Source organism: Halichoeres trimaculatus, unplaced genomic scaffold, assembly GCF_033239565.1.
Source record: "Halichoeres trimaculatus isolate MK-OKI-2021-1 unplaced genomic scaffold, fHalTri1.1 fHalTri1_scaffold_9, whole genome shotgun sequence".
In the NCBI taxonomy this organism is placed as follows: domain Eukaryota; kingdom Metazoa; phylum Chordata; class Actinopteri; order Labriformes; family Labridae; genus Halichoeres; species Halichoeres trimaculatus.
Genome location: NW_027437188.1, coordinates 970,577 through 992,782, shown reverse-complemented (window position 1 = coordinate 992,782; position 22,206 = coordinate 970,577). Strand labels below are relative to the sequence as shown.

Here is a 22,206-nt window from a genome sequence, read left to right as displayed (position 1 = left end):
GGTTGGCATGTGCCCTCCTCAAAATCCACTTGGCTCTTGCTGTGTTGGAGGTGGCACATTTGTTGAAAACAACTATTTGTAGTAGATCAATTGCACTTTTTGCACTCAGTTACATCACAATTTCTTTTCTTCTATCTTATATTTCTGTAATTGATCCTTATCTTGTATCAAGTTATGGATAATTGTATGGCCTTATCCTTGTTTTGTTTTTTGTTTTTTTTGTCATGAGCATGTTAACAAAGCACAGCTGGCTTCATTTTCCGACTGATCTCAAACATGCAATTTGTGCAATAGATTTTTCACGTTTTGCGCGTTGTCAAAGCGCGCTCCTTTCCCCCTTAGCGCTCTTGAAAGCAGGAGAGATGGAGACTTCAACCATTCAGCTTAAAAACGTAAAGTTCCGATACTGTGATCGTAGTGACTCCACTTGTTCTCCAGCACCTCCGTGCAGTTTTCAGCTGTGCGGGCACCAACCAGCAACAGGCTGTCCGCATTCCCATAGCTGTCAGTACCTCGGCCTGCCTTTCGGTGGCGCTGGAGCACCATGTGAAGTACCATGTGGCACGTAGCGGGCTGATAAGCCTGCATGAGCTGTGGCTCTGCCGCAACTTTGATGTGTTATGAAATAGAAGCTGAGTGCGCACTGCAGGAAGAGAGGAAGTAAAGAAGATTACAATCTGCCGCGCTCCAAACAGTAAAATCACAGACTGTGGCACATTGCATGAGCAAAAATAACCGTGTGACGAATGCATGTCCTCCCACGTGTTGATATGTGATGTACAACCCCCCTTTGTCTCCGGGCTCTATGATTCTATGCCTCTTATTATCTTTCTGGATTTCTCTGTTAATACAGATTTAAGATTGTTTTTCTGGATAAGTAAGAACTCTTGTGTCTCCTGCGTCTTTCATTCTGGCCTTTTGCTACTCGCGCGCATTTACGCACAGTTCAAGCGCGCTGGTGCAACAAAAAGATCCTGTCTTCATCCTGCAGTGTTTCTGACCACACATCATCAGTACATTATTGCCCATGTCGATGGCTTCATAAGGTTTTAGGCAGGTTTCCCTGTAAGTAATAATACTATATAATGTCAGGGACGAACCATCATTCACCAAACTTGGAATCAAGTGTCTGTGGACGAATTGGGGCAATGATTTAAATAGAGTGCAAGCTGTGTCTTTTAGAGATGGGCACAGTGAAAACTCCAAAAGTCAAGTGTTTTCAGTTTTTTTCACAGATTGTGAGTTTTGTTTCTTTCGAAGGAGCCACGTTGCACTTTGATTTGCTCGTGATCAGAAAAATAAATAAATAAATTAACGAGTGATTTTTCCTTAGTGGGTAAATGTGAGAACTTGGTGAAGTCTTTTAAACGTATCCAAGCATCCACTGCGCACCCACTCTGGATCCGTTTGAGGGATGAATGGAAACCGCGCATCTCTGGGGACCCCGGATCTTCCCTCCGGTAACAGATGATAAGCGCAATGGAGGAGCAGCTGCGTGGGTCAGCAGCTCTGCGGGTCTATGTTTAGAGACTGGGTGGGCGGGAAGAGAGAAGGAGCAGAGGATGAAGATGCTTCATCTCCGACCTGATGGTGACAGGGACAAAGCTGATTGCAAACGGGGCACGATGAGACCTCATCTTCAAAACTAAACGTTTTGAGGACACGAGGCTGCGCGGTGATCGTCGCTTTGATGCTTGGAGACAGAATGTCAAAGATTAGATTTGGAAACTGTTTTTCTATGAGCGTGCGGACTCTGGGGTCGTAATGAGCCTACCTATTGCAGTGTGGGGGCAAGAAACTGGGTTCTGATGTCCTGTGACGTGTCAGACTGCGTGTGACAAATGTCACTTTGCTCACATGTGCTGCTGCTGCCGCCTTAATTGGGTGGTTCCATTCCAGCTTCACCGCGCAGCGCCTTGTCTCACAGGCCGCAGGCATTAACGGGTCTGACTCGACCTTTTCTTTCTCGAGTTGTTGGATTATTTTCGCCAGGGAAACAGATTACTGCCTCGCCCTCAGCACAGGTTGCTTTGTTAGTATTATTAGTCGCCCCAGGCTTTCATCAACTCTGCCATTTTCCTCACTGGATCTGTTGAAATATGCAGCATGCTCCACATTCCTCCTCATGTCAGCTAATGAGCTGAAACGCAACCCTCACTGGGCAACTTGTGTGCGCCGCGGACTCCTCCCTTCTCTCTGTGTGCCATGTAAGGTGACACCAGCCAATCACATCTCATTCCGCTTTTACCTAGCAGGGGAAAACAGCACAAGGAGGCGGAAGCTCGTTCAGGGTGTATAAAAGCAGTAAGCGTGGGATTTTTGTAGCAGTATCATCCTCAAAGCGTTCTAACCAGATTACGCTACGAGCGCACACAGGGCGCACACTGGGCGCACACAGGGCGCACACTGGGCGCACAGGGACCCGAAATCTGTGCGCACACCAGAAGGGGAACCTCAGCCTGAGCGGCTCCAGAGCCCCCTGAGAAACCCATGCTGCCGCCGCCACTTGTCGGAGCGCTGTCCATCCGCTGTGGTGCTGAACCGCAGGACTTCATCCCTTAACCAGTGACGTAAAGCTGATGCTAATCCAAGAAGAAACACTGAAATCAAGAATCTGTGAAGAAAAAACACCGATTCTGGCCTGAAATCATCGCTGGTGAGCATTTTCATGGACGTAAAGCAGGTCAGGAAATACATGCGAGACAGCAAACCTGGAGCAGAAGTGATGGCTGGACTCCCCCCCGCCCTCGGCGTCACTCTGGCGGTCTGAGCCAAGCAGCGCGTTGCCGCTTCTCATCGGAACCCAGCGGAGCCTCCGTAGATGAGGAGAGTGACAGAGGCTTTCGATCAGTGAGGTACGCTGTAGCAGGAGGAAAATAGGGGGGATTAGCTAGATTGAAGGGCTCTTCATGCAGCTGCGAAAATGGGCTGTATCAGCTCCAAAACGCCAGTTGGTAAGAGCAGATTTCATCTGATTTCATTAAAAAGCACGCTGGATGGAGGAAGCCTGAATATTTCGCATTTGTTTTGCTGCAGCCTTTCGTTGGTGCGGAGGCTTGGAGTGAAACTGGGTGCTTGTAGTGGACAGCATGCTGTGCCCGACACTGAGGGCAGATGATAGCGCTGCTGAGTCATGTGCATTTTTTTTTTTTTACATACAAAGCTTTAACAATAAGGTGACTGGGATTCATAGGATTCCGTCCATTTGAAGGTTAAATGATGGTGTGTGTGTGTGTGTGTGTGTGTGTGTGTGTGTGTGTGTGTGTGTGTGTTCAGGAGGGCATGCAGAGGGGTGGCGGAAAAGAGCTTGAGGGGCTGGTATCTGCCGACTAAACATCGCGATGCTACGAGAGTTGCAAGAAGCTTTTTGGTGAGCACGCCAGTCAGAGGCAGAGAAGACAGAGGTGCTCTTGACACCATTAAGGGATGCGCTGCTAGACGGCTTTCCCGTGTGTTTGTGAGCAGAGGACGCATCCGGCCACCATGGTTCTGACCGCGCTGACCCAGTTTAGCTGCAAGGTAGGACACGGTTAGGTTCTTGTCCTGACGTATGCAACCGAACCAAGTGTTCGGGTTCATGACTCGCTGTTTCTAAGAATCCAGATCAGACCTACCTACTGTTCAGATTAAGACTAGTTCGTAGATGCAGGATAGAAACCGACTCCATTATCGCTCCAGGTGTTTCCATGCAGCAGAAGGTCTTTCTGCTTGTTGCCAAGAAACAGGCTCCCTTTGCCACCGCATCTCTGTTCTCACGGTTGTTTACACCTTCGCCGTACGTGTCTTCTGCTGCTCCGCTGGCGGCAAAACGTCGCCTTGGGCCCGTCCGCTGTGCACTACCCCGACCTCCGACTCGTGTCTCCCCTCGATATCCCTCACCTTAGTTTTTCTCTGACCGGGGGGATAAATCAGAGCTGCCCCACATCCATCCATCTTTTCATCCATGCACCATCTAATCCGTCTCCATCTCTCACATTCAAATGTTGGCTTACTTTGATTTAACGTCACATGCAACCTTTCCATATGATTTAGCCTATCCGTCATATCCATGCTTACATCTCCCTTGTGCACCTCCTAATTGGTTATGTAATGCGTCGCTACTGTCACTTGATGATTATGGCGCCTCGTCCCTGTCTCCTTGTCGCGGAGTGCGTGGGGACATGCCCCAGTCACATAAACTCCGCATGAAGTAACCGTGCGCGCTGGTTTGTGCACATTTATCAGGGCGCGGGTATACAGTAGGTCAACAGCAGCCACCTGTTTGACTCTCAGATCCCCTCTATATGTGTTTAAGTGTGTGACATCACGCATCTTGCCCTGCTAGTGTCGACCTGAATGTGTTGATTCGCTCATAAGTCACACACACACACACACACACACACACACACACACACACACACACACACACACACACACACACACACACACACACACACACACACACACACACACACACAGATGCATGGCTGAGGTCTCCCTATCTGCAGTTTCCACGACAACGGGAACTACAGAGAGAAGGAGAAAAAGACAAGAGGCTGTTTGTGTAAGGCAGAAAGAGACCGTAAGTAGAAAAGGATAAATAAATAAATAAATGGGGACTGCAGTTTTTATTTGCTTTGATGAGAAGAGGAAACTTTTTCTCTCTTTTTCTTTTATCCTTCCCAAAAATCGCATTCAGAGGAAAAATCATTATCAAGATTAAAAAGCGTTGAAGAAATGAACAGATTAGGCACATACAGGACGGAGGATGACCCCAGAGCCTTACTGCAGGGCCTGACCACAGAGTCCCCACACGTTACAGTGTCTTAACTTTTATCCAGGAGTATTTCCTAGGTTCATTCAATCACACATTTTTTTAGGTCATCCAAACTGCATCTTTCTTGTTCTCCTCGGGGTCACTGCAGCGACCAAACCTGGGTTTGTGTTGCAGACTTGACAGAAAAATGCAGAAGACTTGTTTTTGGAGTGTGTACAAAAGTGCCGTGTGAAAACTCAACGCATGGGCAGGGAGGGACATGAAAAACCTGGCTGTATTTGCGAAGACGCGCATTTATTCCTGGGCAATGCGTCAGCATGACACGTGACCCTCTTTTCAAATTTTAACTTCTGATTCATTGAGCATAAAGATTTTAAAATGAGTCTGACATGTGTTGTACACCTTCGTTGTCGGCCTTATCTTGGTTATTCACACTCATATTTATATCATCGTTACAATTTCCAGGTTCCTGTGCAGTTCGGTTTGAGTTGCTCGCAGCTCATTCATCCATTTCTTCATTTAACACTCATTCACACCAACAGAAGTCTGGATCATGTGGAAACAAGCCACAAACTACTCATGGCACCATGCTCAGGTTTCTAAAAAATCCAGGATGTGGATTTGAAATCGAGACATTTTCTGTAAATTTGTAGCTGATGTGTCACCGTGAAGTCCCTCCGGGTGGAAATAAACAGGTGCAAAGCTCAAATGTCTGTCACACTGCGCTCGTGAGTCTGATGCTGTACAGAGCACGTGCATCCTTCACTCCTCTTAACAATACATGCATTGACCGAGGTGGCCTAGATTCAATGATACAATACACCCCGGGCAGCTGATCTCATCACACCCAATTAAACGGCTCATATTGAATTGTACTAGTGGGCAACCTGAGCTCGGCGCGCCAAACGGCGGCTCTTTGACCCGGAGGTGAGTGATTGGTGCTGATATTGGACTCAATATTTGAGATGGGTGCTGGCGACTAATCGAGCGTCTCGTTTTTTTCACAGACAGTAACTAGACACGCCTCCCCGCCGCGGAGAGCAGGAAAGAGGAGCCAGGCACTGACATTTAGAGGCCCACCTCTTAATCTCGTTTTGCAAATCTGATTTTGAAGAGTGGCTGGGACGCGCGCGCGCGTGTATATGTGCGTGTGTCTGCAGCAGCTCTGGGGAAGCGTCAGTGTGCGGTGGAGAGGAGGAGGAGGAGGAGCTGTCCAGGTGCTGAAATGTCCTCACTGAGCGGGCACCTCAGCACCTGTGGTCCGCTCTGAGCCTGTCAGGTCGCTCTGAGGGCTGCTCTTAGAAAGGTTAAACACATGTAGTCGACCATATAGTCCTGCTCCAGTAGGCAGGCACATCTGCAGCCAGGAGGGTTGCTGAGTGACATTTGTACCCTGTGCTGCGCTGCTCCTGGTCCCGCCGTGCGCTTTTCGCTTGCTGGCTTTGATGACGTGTCCCTCCGCGTCAGAAAACGTTCTTAAGACAGCAGGGAAGTAAACTGCATAATACCATCCTGGGCACGACTCTTAATCTGTGATTCTTACGTGTTTCACAGCCTCTCTCCGACCACACAGAGCCAGCTTTATGATGTCAGACAGGCTTGGGCTGCTGCTGGGCCTGGGTCTCACCTGCATGTGGTGGCATGGCTTTAGAGTGCATGCTAGTAGGACTCTTTCACCACCATCCACATTTACCTCAACATTATCTCACTACAAGTAGTCTCTGCAGAGTACACTGCTGTAAAGCACATGAAGGATGAGCTAATGCTGAGAACTGTTGAAAAAGAGATGCTCCAGAACTACAATAGTGCATCTTTTATTGGTGCCTTGTGGGTTCTGTAGCACCCCAAAATAATACTTAACCTTCATCCTGATGGTGCTGGTGAAGGTATTTAAAATTAAATCCTCAAACAATATGCTTCTGAAGTGCTGCAGAGTCCTTGATTTTTAAATTGGACACGTCTTTGATTCCTTCTCTTCACATTTTTCTCCCCTGTCTGTGTGAGGTCTTTGTTGCTCTTTAGGATCTGGCTGTTTTTTTTCTGTCTCATTCGTAGCTAATGGAGTTGGATATTTGTAGCCTAGCTGTGTGACTGGGGTTATCTTTGGTGAAAACTGCAGTGAGATATGGTACATTCCCATTCTGGTCATCACCTCAGTGGAGCCCTGGAGACCCCTTGGAGGCATGGGTTGGCATGGCGACTGCTACTCATAAGTATTAGTCCAATCCTTCACATGCACTGATAGGAAGTTGTTATCATATATTATTATGAACAATGACGTTTTCTTGCTCTAAGAAGTCGAAGCGTTGTTGTCATAATAGAAAACCTTTATGTTGGAGTGAGAATAAGTTTGGGAGCTCAGTGAGTTCTTGTTCATTTGCTGTAATCATCACGTGGCTCTCTTCCTCCTGACAGTGGCAGTTGATGGTACTTTGCGCGTGGACTGGAGCCCCACAGGCTCCCTGTCTGACCTCCCGCTTTTGGGGAACACGCGGACCTGCTTGGCTCGCAGACTGATTCTGACAGCACCTTTGGGCACTCTGGACTTCAGCGAGGTGCCTCAAACTTATATCTTTACATTTTGAAATGAGTTTTTTTTTTTACTTGTTTTTTTTTCTTTTATCTTTTTCCAAACGTAGCTCTGCTCATGTATCTGCACTGACACCTCCTGAACTGTCTGCCTCTTTACATTTATCTCTAACACTGAATAAGGCTTGGACAGGCTAATGGCATTTGGTATCAGGTAAACAGTTCACTTAATTTAGTTTAATGAAGAAGGGACGTACTCCTCTTTTAGAAGATGTTAAATTTTCCTGCTGTAAAGTGAAGAGGATAGCCAAAACTGTGTTTACAGGCTTAGATCACATCATGAGGTTTTTTAAAAAAAAATTTTATGGAAAGTTGCAGTCATATCAGACTAGTAGTAAAGAGTAAAGAGAGGAGATTTTCACCTACACACTGGGTAACCATGACAAGGACAAAAAGTGTCTCTTATTATTTTGAATAGGTGGCTATATATTCAGTACAAGCGCGACTCCCTCATTCAGTAATATAGTTTTATCATTTTAATTGTTCTCATCTTAAGTGTTTCAATCCCATCTTGTACATTTTAAGATACCTAAAGCAGGTTTTAATCTAATTTGTTTCTCGGCGATCTCTGCCTGTTTGAGTTATCTATTTATTTCTAATTCTAAAGCAGATTCAGGCTACATCTGTGGAATGGAATGAGCCCTGGAAATTAATTTGATTTAACCTGGAACTTTTATTGCACCAAACGCAGTGTACTTCTCTGCAGCTGAAATATAGTTCGAATTAATTACTTTGCAATTTGATCTGTAAGAGGTGGAGGCAAATCTTCTAAAATGCTTTTTAATGCCTGGAAGTATCCTGTTCAACACGTATTAATCACTTAAATGCATAATTATGATGATGTGAAAGGTACTTTCTTTATTTACTGCATTCCTAACACAAAGAAAAGGTTTCTCTGAGGGCATCACTTAAAATGATCTTTTCATACATTTTTTTACGACCTTTAAAGCCTTCATCATGAAGAGGACAGGAGGGTGGATTACTAATGTTGCTAGGGACACGATGTGAGTCAACAAGTTGCAGAGGTTCATGTGTAAGACCCAGCCTGAGCTGTTTTCCTCTGGGTGTTGTTCCTGCATACAGGGCATGTGTTGAACCAGTGTCCCCGATACAAATGATTGAGCTAAAAGTGACAAGTGCAATAGTCTATTATAAACTAGTGAGGCATGGAGCAGACCTGCCTAATCAGAGATGACAGCCTTTCAGTAATTCGCCACATGAAGCAGAAAATTATTTCACAACCTTCCAGGTTTGGTAATTACCTTTTTAATCAAGCCATCCAAATCTTTAACGTGTTTCAGCCCCGTGTTCTTTCTCCTGCTTGTCATTAATTTCAACCAGTTGGTTTCTAATGACTTAACAGTCATTCAGTGTAATTAAGCAGTTAATGTTTAATTTGGGATTTTAAATAGGATGTCAGTGAGACAGAATGGAATGCCTAAAGACTGTGGAGAAAATATAACACAAAATCAATACTTACACACTGCTGGTTAAACTGTTCAACCTGATGGCAGCTCGGCTGGGAATCATTCTTCAATATTTACTTGATAGAAAAGCTCAGAGACAGACATTCATTCCCACTGGCCATAACAATCTCATCATATTTGACTTTATGTGAGACATGGATATAGATTCCTGATCCAGACTTTCTTTACTGAGGTGGCACAAGCAGGACTGTGTGATCTTTTTTAACTACAGAGAATTAAAGACTCAAAAGGTTCTTAATTCATTTAACACATTCATTAAGAGTTATTTGTCTCAGGTCACAGTCTGCATTACTGACAAATAAAATTTGTGACACTTTTACAGTTCTGCCTCCAACAAGCCAGATCTCCAGAGGTTTTTTTTTATTATAGGCACTTGAATTGGACTACAAGTTTTCAAAACAGGCCCTGATCTTTGTTTCAAAGACAGGCAGTTATTAGGGATGTAACCATACACTCAATTCACGATTCGATACAGTCTTCGATATGGGGTTAACAATGTGATTTTCTCATGATTTTCTTTAACAGAATGAGCTTGCGGAAAAAAATATGACTAAAAATATTCTTTTAATTATTTCTGCAACTTATATATATATATATATATATATATATATATATATATATATATATATATATATATATATATATATATATATATATATATATATATATATATATATATTTATTTATTTATTTATTTATAATGAATTCAAAATTTAACACACTCACACACACGCATGCACGCACGCACACACACACGCACACACGCACACACACACACAACTTAATGTATAAATCTACATTTTCTATCTTGGCCAGCAGGGGGAGACTTCACAGGCTGCTCAAAACATTGGATCCTATGAAAGCAGATTGAAAAAAAAGCCTGCCTTTTGGGTCACATTTTCTCAACGAGATTATTGTTTCAGTTGCTAGGCAAATATTTGGAAACAGCACAATGTAAAGTTTGTAACAGACTGAAATGCAACAAAACTTTTGCAAATCACAAATCAAAGGGTAACTTTGGTGGCTAGGTCCGCTAACATACAATCTATGGACACACATGGTTGTTAAGAAAAGAGCTGGGGTTACACTTCAGTGAGAATGGTGGCTCTGAAAAACCATCGCCATGTGAATATTACCAGGTGTTTTTTCTGTGGTTGGGGTCATTTGTTGTGACTGCTTATATTCTGATTATCTGAGATTATGATGATGATGACGATGATGTGCAGTAAAGATGATGACTATATTTTTTACCCATCAGGGTGCACCATCTGGGTGTGAATATGATGTGTCACAGTGAGCCAGCTAGGTGACGATTAGCGGCCCCTGAGTGATCCGTCATGAAATGCAGCCTCTCACTCTGTTATTGAATACTGGGTGCTGTGAGTTTTCGGCGAGCAGCACACTTTGCTAATCTTATCACATCAGTTTACAAAGGACGGACTCTGAAATGTTCTATACCTCAGAGACCCACCAAAGTCACACTTTGGCCCTCTTAAACCAGAATTAATGACGTAAAATGATGTGGTCTTTGTTTTTAGCTAAAGAAGGTTCAGCTGGGAGCAGTGTATATTATTAGATATTCATCTGCTTCATACCCAATGATGTCAAAGAGATTCAATTTGGTTGTGATGATGCAAATGCCTCCCCTCTGATGCTGGCGTGATCCACAGCCTCGCCAAGCAGCAGCACCAACAGTGTATGAAAGCAGGAAGGCACATACAAAAGTCATTAAGTCGACCGTTGTGGCACTGGTTGGTGTTCTGTGTGTGTGTGTGTGTGTGTGTGTGTGTGTGTGTGTGTGTGTGTGTGTGTGTGTGTGTGTGTGTGTGTGTGTGTGACATTATTGGTGAATCAGGTGCAAGCATAGCGGCAGGTATTGTTCCATAGCGACCAGTTGCCATACAAATGTTCCCAGTGTGGAAAAGTTAAGGGTGAGAGACAGACAGGTATGCTCACTCAGCCTGGTGTGTTATCAGGTGAACAGCCAGTTAGGGTTTTTTTCTTCTGCAGAAGTCACACCAATCTGCTCCGGTCAAACCAGCGAAATTCTTCATTATTTCTGTATGACTACTTGTGAGTGTGTGTGTGTGTGTGTGTGTGTGTGTGTGTGTGTGTGTGTGTGTGTGTGTATGTGTGTGTGTGTGTGTGTGTGTGTGTGTTTGTGTGTGTGTGTGCATGTGTGTGTGTGTGTGTGTGTGTGTGTGTGTGTGTGTGTGTGTGTGTGTGGGTGTGCGTGTGTGTGAGTGTGTGTGTGTGTGTGTGTGTGTGTGTGTGGGTAAGTGTGTGTGTGTGTGTGTGTGTGGGGGGGGGGGTGTTGTGTTACCAAAGTTGAGCTAGAAGCATTTATAACAACACAAATCTTCTCAGTATCTGACACTTACCATTAAACTGGGGGTACACATCTTTTTGCATCTGCTGTCACAACATTTGCTTTGTGTACTGATAGAGAAATCAACTATTTACCAAAGATCAAATTATGTTTTGAACCAGGCTGTAATACATTTATTTTTGCTGTTGAGATCAGCAGGACAATAACTTTTTTTTCTTTGCGTGCTTCTCTAAATTACTCTCGAGGTGAGTAACTGACACTTTTGTTGTGTCGGCCAAACTTGTGACGTAACTTTTTGGTACTTTTTTTTCTCCAATAATTTTCTCCAGTTATTTATCTAAATGCATTTGTTCTCTGATGCTAATAAACCCACAGTTTACTGTGAGCCACAGAATAGTAGACACATGATTGTGTAACTACCAAGACGAGTGTCATCACTGGGAACATAACCTGGAGCAAGTGAAAACTACACCTGTTTGTAACCACAGGGGCCACGTAGCTCTACAAAGAATACAGGGAAACCAGTCACCACTGTTCACCAAGTTTCCCTCAGTAGCTCCTAGTTAGGGTTAGACCAGATATTGGCTGGGTGATGATCGGCACTGCTGTTCAACATTTTGAAGCATATCGACATTGGCCTTTTTTATCATCCAAGCAATTTTAAAAAGCAATTTAAACTGTGTTACTTAGGCTGTAATGCAGATGTACCTCTCTGTCTGCAGTCACTACTCTGTCTCCATCACTGTCCAGTACTCTCTGATTGGTTACACGCAGAGCCATAGCTCAGATAACAGCCAATAAGCTAAGCATTCAGCAGTGCACGTGCAAGGAGGACAGAGCAGATGAAAGTTTACATTTATAAGTATGGCAGCAGATTCTCTAGAATTTTAATAAACACCACAGTCCCAGTTTTTGTATCATTTACAAATCTGAAGCAAATATTTTCACTTTTACTGCAAATGAATATTGGCTCAAAATATCAGTTACTTGCCTCCTTGACAGCCCTGGAGGAAACTAGAGCCTGACCGATATGGGATTTTTGGGGCCGATGCGATACCAATACTGGGGGCAAAAAAAAGTTGATATCCCATATATCGGCCGATATTCGATATATTGACTGATATCTGATATTTCGACTGACATATATAATAAATTCATTGATATACACAGGATATATACTGTATATGAACACAAATTATAATACCCATATGATTCAAGACAGAGACAGAGCACTATCAAATTAAAGCAAGGAACTTAAATTATAAAACTGTCAACATAAGAACTGTAGTGTTAACCAGTGATAAATAAGAACAAGCTGTAAACACAATAATAAATAAAGAAGTCAAACTTTAAACACAGTAAGTAGAAAAAAAGTCAAACTGTAAACACACAATGAGCAACTAACACGATGTAAAAACGTTGTTCTATAGTCTTACATTACATAATGGTGGACGGAGGGGGCGGGCACTCGGGCAGTGTGCAGCCCAACATATAGACACACAGGAACAGGAGTGAATCTCTGCGGGGCAAAGTTTTTTATAATCGGCTACATTTTGGCCGATGTTGATTAATCGGTGACAGGCATAATCGGCCCGTTTAATCCAATTAATCAGATTAATCCGATTAATTGGTCTGGCTCTAGAAGAAACCATATGGATCTGTGTCTACTCCTGCTTTACAAGGAAACAGTGTACTGTTAAGTGAATAAACCTGTTGAAATCCAGAGTTTATAAAGAGTAGTGACCAGCAGAGTGAGGCTGCTAAGTCTTTGCTGTTGGAAATGTAAAGAGCTGTTTCTAAAAACACCCACCTGATGGCAGCTGTTTGAGACATTGAGAATAGCATAACAGAAACATCAATAACATTCCTGATAGTCTGGTTTCAGAAGTCGTGAGACGTTTCCATATTAATTTCAGTCTGTTTCATAGCCAGCTCAAGCCTTCTAGCAGTAACTGAAGGGTGGTTTTCTGTTCTGTGTTATCCAATTCCTGATTCTGAATAAAGGAATTAAAGAAATATGCTGTAATCACTGAAGTTTGTGTATACAGACTTCATGATGACGTAGGTTAGAGACTCCAGTGAGGTCGGATTTATGGCACAGACACTGTTAGCCTCTCAGCTCCAAACATGCGCGCTGTGTTGAGGAACATACTCAGATTTTTTTTCTCTGCTGTCTCAAGGCTGCATTAGTCCGCCCACACAGTCTGTGCAGACAGTTTACCCATGGTTTAAAAGCCAAAAGCCTTTCCACTGTCTGTGCTCAGCAGACCACTAAGATTCACAACACCCTGTGTGTGTGTGTGTGTGTGTGTGTGTGTGTGTGTGTGTGTGTGTGTGTGTGTGTGTGTGTGTGTGTGTGTGTGTGTGTGTTTGTGTGTGTGTGTGTGTGTGTGTGTGTGTGTGTGTGTGTATTTATCTCAGACTTTCATTCCATGATGTCAGAACCAGGTTGCTAAGGTTAGGGTTGAATGAAATCCCTTTTGTTGTGTTGAAGTGTGCATATATTCCTGCTGCATGAGACTGTGACGTAGGTGTGTGTAGGTACGTGGTGCACAGCGGTGTAATGAAGCACTCGCTCTGCTCTGAGTGCTGCTCATGTCTTCCTCTGTGTTCACTCTGCTGTTCAGTAGGGCAGTGGGGGAGTGGGGGAGTGGAGGAGGGAGGGGAGCCGTGCAGGCAGTGATGCTGTTAGCAGAAGCTGTGCAGGGAGGTGATGCCTGAGTGTGCATCTTTTAGCTTGAAATATTTGAATGTGAAGCCAAAACAAGCCTATTCAGAAAAAATGAAGGCTCTGTCACTGAAAGGTCAGAAATGCCTCTAAAACAGTGCTCTTTGAAATGATATTGAGAAAAATGGCAATAAGGATTTAAGAATCATAAGGCAGCATAAAGCAGGGCTGTCCATGCTGCACTGATTCACTGAACTCTCCTCCCTCATAATCACACCACATGGAAAGGATTTCTCTGTGGCTTTACTCTGAAGCTGAAGAAAGACAACATCATATGCCTGACATGTGATTTTTGATTTACAGACCAGCCCAATATATCTCTCTATTTCTCCTCGAGGGCATATGTCACATTATCTCCAGATTATCCTCCCTCTGATCTGTGAGCTGCTCTGCAGCACAAGAGGATTATCACGCCTTGCAGCAGCCGGTGATACCATCATCAGCTTGGGATCCCCCTTTGCTCCTGCAGAGCTTTTTCTGACAGATGGTTGTGCTGCTGGTTTATTTCTTTAGACTGGTTTCTACTTCATTAGGTAGATGGGATACAGTGAGGGTGTCCTGTGTTTTTTTTTTTTTGGATTCACCACACATCAGATTCAGGAACAGAAATCAAATTAACTTAAACGTGACCATAAAACCAGACACTGGTCTTCAGTGTCTTCCCAGTTGATTCTGTGTTTTTTTCCAAAGTGAAACTCAAGCCTCAGAGAGCTGCAGCCACTCACCTCAGGACAAGTCACATACTGTACCAGTTGAGCTGTACCTATCGTCTTAATCTATCATCACACGGCTCAGTGAGCCAGGTGTGTTGACCCATATAGAGTAGCGCCAGCTCTGCATGTGGCCTCTGCTGTTGATGTGAATGTTTCCCACCCGAGTATAGGTAAGGCTATAAAAAGAGTCAGCAGACAAAGCAACTAGTCAACACCTGATACTCCCTCTGTGGTTTGACTTTACAGAGCAGACAGATTTGACAGAGGACAGACCGAGAGGAGGGGGTTCATCTTTTGTCTCCTGTCTGGTTCTGTTAACCAGCTGAAATTACCCAACAAGCTCCCTGGCTTTGAGCATTATCAATTTCTGTTTTAGTAGTTTTTCTATATAATGTCATAAAATCTAACCAGTTCTTTTTACAAATAACTACCAAAGAGGATCCATTTCGTAGTTAAGCATTTATTCTGGTCACAGTAAGGTTTACAGCCCCGTTGTATACAGAGGTTGAGTTAAACCTCACGCTTGAGAGTAATTGGACAAAAAACATGACTGACACCTTTGTCTCAACCCACAGTTTTCAGAGAGATGTGCTACCCAGGTGTGTGTGTGTTTAATCAGAGCATGGAGCTAGGAGACTATGTGAAAGTTTACACAGGGTCATTGAGATCTCAGACACAGGCTGGAGACAGAAGCTATCCTTCTATCTGCCAGATATACTTCAACCCTGAGACTGTACAAGAACGTTAGACTAGATAAATGCTGAGTGACGTTAATTATTATAAAAATCTGCAATAATAATGACTTGGATGATTGCAGATGCGTGAAGAATCTCATCGTGGTTACAGTTCAGTATGAACTGTGTAAGATCATGTGGCAACCAATCAAGGTACAGTGGTCTCTTTTCACCTTACATGGCCTCAGGGCGACGCAACAGATACCAAGAAATGTTCCGAGTCGAAGCCTGAGAGGAGTCGACTCAGTTACCAGAACAAGCCATTAGCTTGATAATTGGCCAGCAGGCTAATTGAAAAACTCCTTATGTAATGACCCTCCAGTGTCACTGGCATGATGTTCTCTCATCTTGTTTTCTGTTCTTCAATGGGATGAATAGAATATTCCAACAAAAACACACCAAGAGTTTTTCGAATCAATATATTCATCCGCACCAACTATCGAGCATGCTGGCTATCTAGCTTAATAGCTACAGTGAGAAAACACTACTTTAATAACTAACACATAGCGCTGTGTTTCCTAAATTCATACATCCACTGATACTGTCATTATCCTGGTCACCTCAGGTTCCTCAACAAAGAAAAGTGGAAAATGCATCAAACATTTTTAGTTTGCATGGTTCTGTGTAACCTCTACTATTGTTTTTATGTTGCCATAATCAAAGAAATTTACAGCAGTAAATATCTCTCTCAGTTTTGGAAGGCATTGCCATAATGATGCTAAAACTCTACTACAAGCACACCTGCTGCATCTCATTTAAGTATTTGTGGTTGATTACATGAAGAAGACAAGTCGAATGCTGTCTGCTTAAACTGACACGTAACCACTCAGCTGGAGTGATGTGTAACCAGCACAGGGATCTGGTGCTAGTTCTGCTAACCTTAGCCACACTCAGCAAACTATTTTGAAATACCCACAGACTGAGGATCCTACGTTTGGTTATGTTAAATTCATTGTGTCAAATTAGTCCTGTTTTCTGAGGTATCTTGCCTTTACACTGAGGGTCTGCAACATGCGGCTCTTTGACTCCTTTGCAGTGGCTCCTTGAAGCTTTAAAAAAATATTATTGAAATAAGAAATTTTTATTTTCTTACTGAGGTATTGATGATTAAAGACACTGACACTAAATAAAATCCTGCGTTAACATTTAGTTGAACTAAATCTTCATCCCATCTGTCAATAAAGCCTGCCACCGCTCTACTTCACCTCCTACAACATCAACAGCCCACCAACTTTCCATGCACCTGTGGCTAACCTCAAGTTTTACAGCCCTGGGAAGAGAACTACATCTACAAAAAGACTAATTTAGAAGAAAATACAGATATGACATTAGCAACAAAAGTGATGAGTTGAACTATATGATAAATATGTATATGTATCTCAAATTTAATTATCATTTTTTAAAAATTGTGAATTTTTTGAAAATTTCTCATTTTGTTTTTGAGATTTATTGTAATTTTTTGAAATTATCAAAATTGTTTGAAATGTTTGCATATTTTGTACATTTCATTTTTTTGAAAATTTTTAACTGAAAAAAAAAACTTTTTGCATCTTTAAAATTCCAAAATGTTTTGCAAAATTTTTGAATTTCTTTTTTTTTTTTTTTTTTTGCAAATTTTTCAAATTTCATTTTTTTACATTCCAAAACATCACATGTGCTATTTTGCAAATTCAATAAGGCCAAGTTTAGATTATATATACTAGATTTATCTATCCATAGAATTTTATCCCCTTTATAGTCTTTTTTTGTGATGATACAAAGTTGATATTTGTGGCTCCTGAATGACTTTAGTCCAAGTGAGCTGAAGTAAATTGGCTCTAATAAAAGTGGCGGTTACAGACTCCTGCTGTGGACCAACCAGTTCATCAGAACATGCATTTTGATCCAGTTGGCTTTAGAACATCCTTATTTTTCTTTTCTTTTTTTCCCCCTTTTGTTTGTGGTAAACTACATCACCTTCAAGAAAGAACAAAGAAGAGGTTAAAGTGGGTCAAAGTTATTTGAACTTTTAAAGAGCAGTTGAGACAATGTACCCTATTTTGCCTGAAATACTTTTTCAACATGCTTTCTAACATGGAGAAAGTAACATGGACAAAGTTCTTCACGTTTTTTTTCTAACTGTTGGCACAAAACCGTCTCACTGTCCCTTTAACATGCCATAACATGCTCGCTCTAAATAATTCAAACACAGAGGTAGCTGTAGTTATAAGCAGCTGCTAAAATATTTATTATTCAGCAGCAGTCCAGCACAGAATATGTGCATGTGTCCATTCTTATACAACTCTGTGTGTGGTTGTTGGCATACAGCCTGTGACTCATTCAGAGTGCTGATTGGTGTGTAAAGAGAAAAATTGCTTGAAGCTCTCTGAAGAGGTTGTGAAACAGTGAACACAGGAGTCTCTCTCCATGAAAAGACAATGTTTGGTTTCTCCGTGACTCATGACAGGATGTATTAAGAGGTTGCCGCGCATTCACGCTGAGATGAGCTGCTCTGACAGCTTTCCCCTAAGTCACACTATTTTTCTTGTCCTTTCAGGTGAATGTTGATGACACCAGTGAAATGTTACCAAAATCAAGAAGAGCTCTAACCATTCAAGAGATTGCTGCGTTAGCACGATCCTCCCTGCACGGTAAGTGTGACAAGAAACACAGAGGGTCCTGAAATCTAGCTGACAACCAGACATTTGTACACTGACTCTTTCAAACCAGCTAACCTTTGTTTCCATGTAGGTATTTCCCAGGTTGTGAAGGACCATGTGACGAAGCCAACAGCCATGGCTCAGGGCAGAGTGGCTCATCTCATAGAGTGGAAAGGCTGGTGTAAGCCGATCGACACCCCAGCAGCCCTGGAGTCAGACTTCAACTCTTACTCTGATCTCACTGAGGGAGAACAGGAGGCGCGCTTTGCTGCTGGTACGTTCTTTACTCTAACTTTGACTTTGTACGTCCTCAAATGTGATGACCAATCTATAAAATGTAAGAAGTTCAGATAAGATATAATATTCATCCCATAATGGGAAAATGTACAGTTACTGCAGCTAACAAGAAAGTATTAAGTGAAAACACTACAATATGAACATATTAAACAGGATAATGCACTAAGAGTTATCTAGATTAAAAAAGTATGTACATATCAACACCGACCACAACTTTCGCGAGGCCTAGCGGAGCTAGCTCGATACCCTCCACCATCAATGCTACCAGGGCTAATGTGGCTCTTACCACTGCCACTGTTATCGGGGCAAACCTGGCTCCCAACACAAGTGCTATCTGGATTAGTCCCTCCACTGCCAGCTCCAGCTGGGCTAGTCTGGCCGCAATCATTCCCAGCACCAGTGTCGATAGGCCCAGCCATGATGCTGCAACCTGCAGCCCCTAGAGCCAGCGGCCCATCAGCTGTGTGATGTGTGCGAGTGAACTCAGCGTAAACACTGCACTGATCCTCATCACAGACTCCACAAGCTGAACAGGATGAAGTTTAAAGCAAATATAAACCACAGAGTGACAGGGGCACTTCTGCTTGCGCTGACTTTATACACAGAAAACGTGCATCTGTAAATACTGATGAATGATCAGGGTCACTGTGGAATTGTTTTTTCTCCAGTAACCGTGCGTCTTGTGCGGATCGGAGTGGAACTCCGCTGTGCGCGATGCTGAGAGCTAAGAACTGTGAACGGCAAATACCCACCAGAGCTCTGTCTTTTATTATTTTAGACCGTGATAACTGATTCCGGGCAGCGTCAAAAAATGTTTGTGGCATTCTGAAAGTTTTAGTTGCATACAAGAGCCATGTGCAATGTAATTTACGTCTGAAACATCAGACAAAGAAAAGATCACAACTCAGAAGGCATGGCGGCTTTTACTTTGTCGTGGCGGTGTGCCACGATCCTATACATGTAGCAGAAACCCAGTCATACAATGCGTTCTGAGAACACTTTTTTTAAATAAAGATTGAACATGAAGGACTGAACTGAGTACAAGAGAAACATGTTGGAGGCTCCACAGTCACTAACACAGCATCTATTAAATGTGTATGTGTTGACATGTTTTTATTTTTCATAATTACATCCCCACCCCTACAAAAATCAAACTTTCCAAATTTTGGAAAAGCTTTGGCGGCCCACTTGCAGTACCTTCACAGCCCACCAGGGGTCCGCGGCCCACAGGTTGGTAATCAATGCTCTATTGTGTAACAGGCTGGGCAGCGGCCAGTAAGACAACACTAAAGCAGATCGAAATTGTTCATAAACAAGCCCTGAAAGTTCTAGATAGGAAACCCAAAATGTTCCATCACCATCAGATTTTGAAAAAGCATGAGCGCTTGAGCTGGGACAACATTATTAATCACACTGATACTATCTTGATATTCAAAATTTTACACGACCAAGCACCACCTCCACTACAAGAATTCGTAAAAAAAAAACTCAAATAGGTCAATGAGAGCCGGTTCCAGAGGTGACTGTGTTGTTCCTTTTAGAAAAAGTGTCTACAGTCAGGTCACTTTTTCTGTCCGCGCATCTCACACCTGGAACTCAGTTCCAAGCACAATAAGGGAACTCCCAACCCTGACCTCTTTAACCAAACAGCTTAAAGCTTGGCTACTGGAAAACCAGCATTGTTGTCACAACAAGGCCTGAACATGCGTACTGTACTGGATATTAATTGTGTCAGGGGCTCCATCTCCATCTCCATCTCCGATTTTTTTTTTTTTTTTCAAATTTAATTTTATTTTTTAAAATTATTTTTATTTGTTTATTTTTTTTCTGGGGAATGTCCAATGCAACTGGCACTTTAAATCTGTTAATGAACTGATTCCAATTTATTCTATTAGATGAATTGATTTGATGTGTGTGTGTGTGTGTCTGCTCAATCTGTGTGTAACATGTTGTGACTTCTCTTCTCTTATTTTTTTGGTTGGACTTGATGTTATTATCAATGTAGTGCAGTTTTAATTTACTTTAAAACATTTTTTGGGTTGCCTATTGACAACTGGCTGGGGACTGCAGCTGGAAATTAGCCGCAAAGGCTAAAGCTGCCTCTTTTAGGATTAGGTAGATTAGATATTAGGTTGCTAGGCGTTACCCAAGTAGCTGCCTGTTGCAGCAGCTCTCTCGTCTTTGTCCGTTTCTTGTAATTTTTTCGTCTCTTTTTCGTCATCTTTGTATTTGGAGTGGATCATTACTTTGTATGGTTCATTGTTGGTCATGGACACCAAACTTTTTGTGGCTTCAGTGATATTTTTACTACTTTTCACCTGTGTTTGTCTGGAGATCCTACATGTGACCATGGCTGCATTGTTTACATGTGAACTCAGCTGTTAGCAGCCTGTAGCATATCAATGCTAACCAGTGTAGGGCTTGATGATTTCCCTCGAGCTGAGGAGGAGGAGGTGAGGAAGACGTGCTGGTTCTCGGATGTGAGCTGGGAGGTGACGACGTTGACCTGTCCTTCCATCCATCGTTGTTGGGAACGTGGGATCTATCACCGGGGGATGGATGAGCTAGCTGTGCTAACCCAGTGGCATCGTGCTGTTCACGGACGTGGCTGACGGAGCTGACATCGCCGGCCCCACATTGGAGGAGCTTCACCTGCTGTGGTCAGACAGGATCCAGGAGACAGAGACTGAACAGACTGCTGGGGAGGCTCAGTCCTGGACCCTGTGGAGGTGGAGACTGGCTGAGCTGGAGAGTGGTGGACGAGTGGTGGACGGGATGTCGTCATCTAATTTCTTATGGACCTTTTTGCACTTTCTATACTCTTTCTTACTTTTGTTTTCTTAAATGCTGCGGTGACTCCTGAATTTCCCCTCAGGAATAAATAAAGTATTTTCTATTCTATTTTACTTTGTACAGTACATCAAAAAGGACTGTCCACGAAATAATTAACAAATACAAATGTCAAATACAAATATCAAGCATAAGAAAAAGGTAAAATGTCTACTGAAAGGGCTGATGTTCACAGTCATTTTAAAATATCTGTATAGTCCGACCACAGCTGGAAGGAAAGACTTGTGATATCTCTTGGCGAGACCCTGGGGGTGAGAAATCCTGTCACTGATCAGGCTTTCCAGTGATGTAAGATTCCCTGCAAGGGGTGAGACATGTTGCCCATCAGAGACCACAAGTTTTAGTTTGAAGGGGAGCAGATAATACAGAACATGTTGAACTCTACAGACATGTACTCATGTTTAATGGTCAGTTTTGGCAACAGGTTAAGCATAGTTGTCTTGAGATTTTGACTTTTTATTAGATGATCATGATCCAAACTTTAAGTGTTGCAAAACCTCAAAGTGGCAGTAGAAACTGAATTGATATCAGAATGAAATTGGTTCATTTAGCTGTCTGTTAAAGGCCACAGCTTCATAACACCACCCAGAGCTGCTGCTAGTATGAGCTTTACACCATCAGGTTCTGGGACTGGATGGGATAGCATGGAGAGATTTTCAATGACGTTGGAAAGATTAGGTGCTCTGCGTTCATTTCGTCCTTATTTCTGCATGTTTCCATGAAGCTTACAGATACAGACCAAACAGAGCAGTACCACTGGAAACCGTGGTCAAAATGTTGCTGTTACCACCAGATATGAAGCTTTAGTGAGACACAAAGAAGAAATAATAATGGTGGAACTTTCAATGGTGTTTAACTGCCTCACCAACCACCGCCTCCTACAACACTGCCTCCATTTTTGTCTTTAATGAGGTTCATCATCAACAATCCCTCCCTCACAGTCACCATGTTTGTTTTTCAGTTTCGTTGTCATAAATCTTTGACTCTGCTGCCTCCCGTGGATGAATTGGTTAACAGCAATGCCAATGTAAAGGATGTATGGAGGTATGAGAGCAGTGATGATAACATGGTTTTGAAAGACAGA

General features: G+C 42.8%; 1 protein-coding gene across 5 annotated transcripts in view; it reads left to right on the top strand.

Annotated features, from left to right (window-relative positions):
• Positions 1 to 1,600: 1,600 nt before the first annotated feature.
• The window catches only part of fam131ab (family with sequence similarity 131 member Ab), a 37,337-nt gene continuing 16,731 nt past the window's right edge, over positions 1,601 to 22,206 (top strand). Inside the window, exons 1-4 of one of the 5 annotated variants that reach the window (XM_074678723.1) lie at positions 1,601 to 2,954; positions 7,172 to 7,311; positions 17,873 to 17,966; positions 18,067 to 18,249. In XM_074678723.1, coding sequence (XP_074534824.1) covers positions 2,924 to 2,954; positions 7,172 to 7,311; positions 17,873 to 17,966; positions 18,067 to 18,249 — 448 coding nt within the window. In that variant the 5' untranslated portion in view covers positions 1,601 to 2,923. Of the gene's footprint in view, positions 2,955 to 3,344; positions 3,520 to 7,171; positions 7,312 to 17,872; positions 17,967 to 18,066; positions 18,250 to 22,206 lie in introns of those variants that run through there. The other 4 variants (XM_074678728.1, XM_074678725.1, XM_074678727.1 and 1 more) reach the window with 4 other exon arrangements.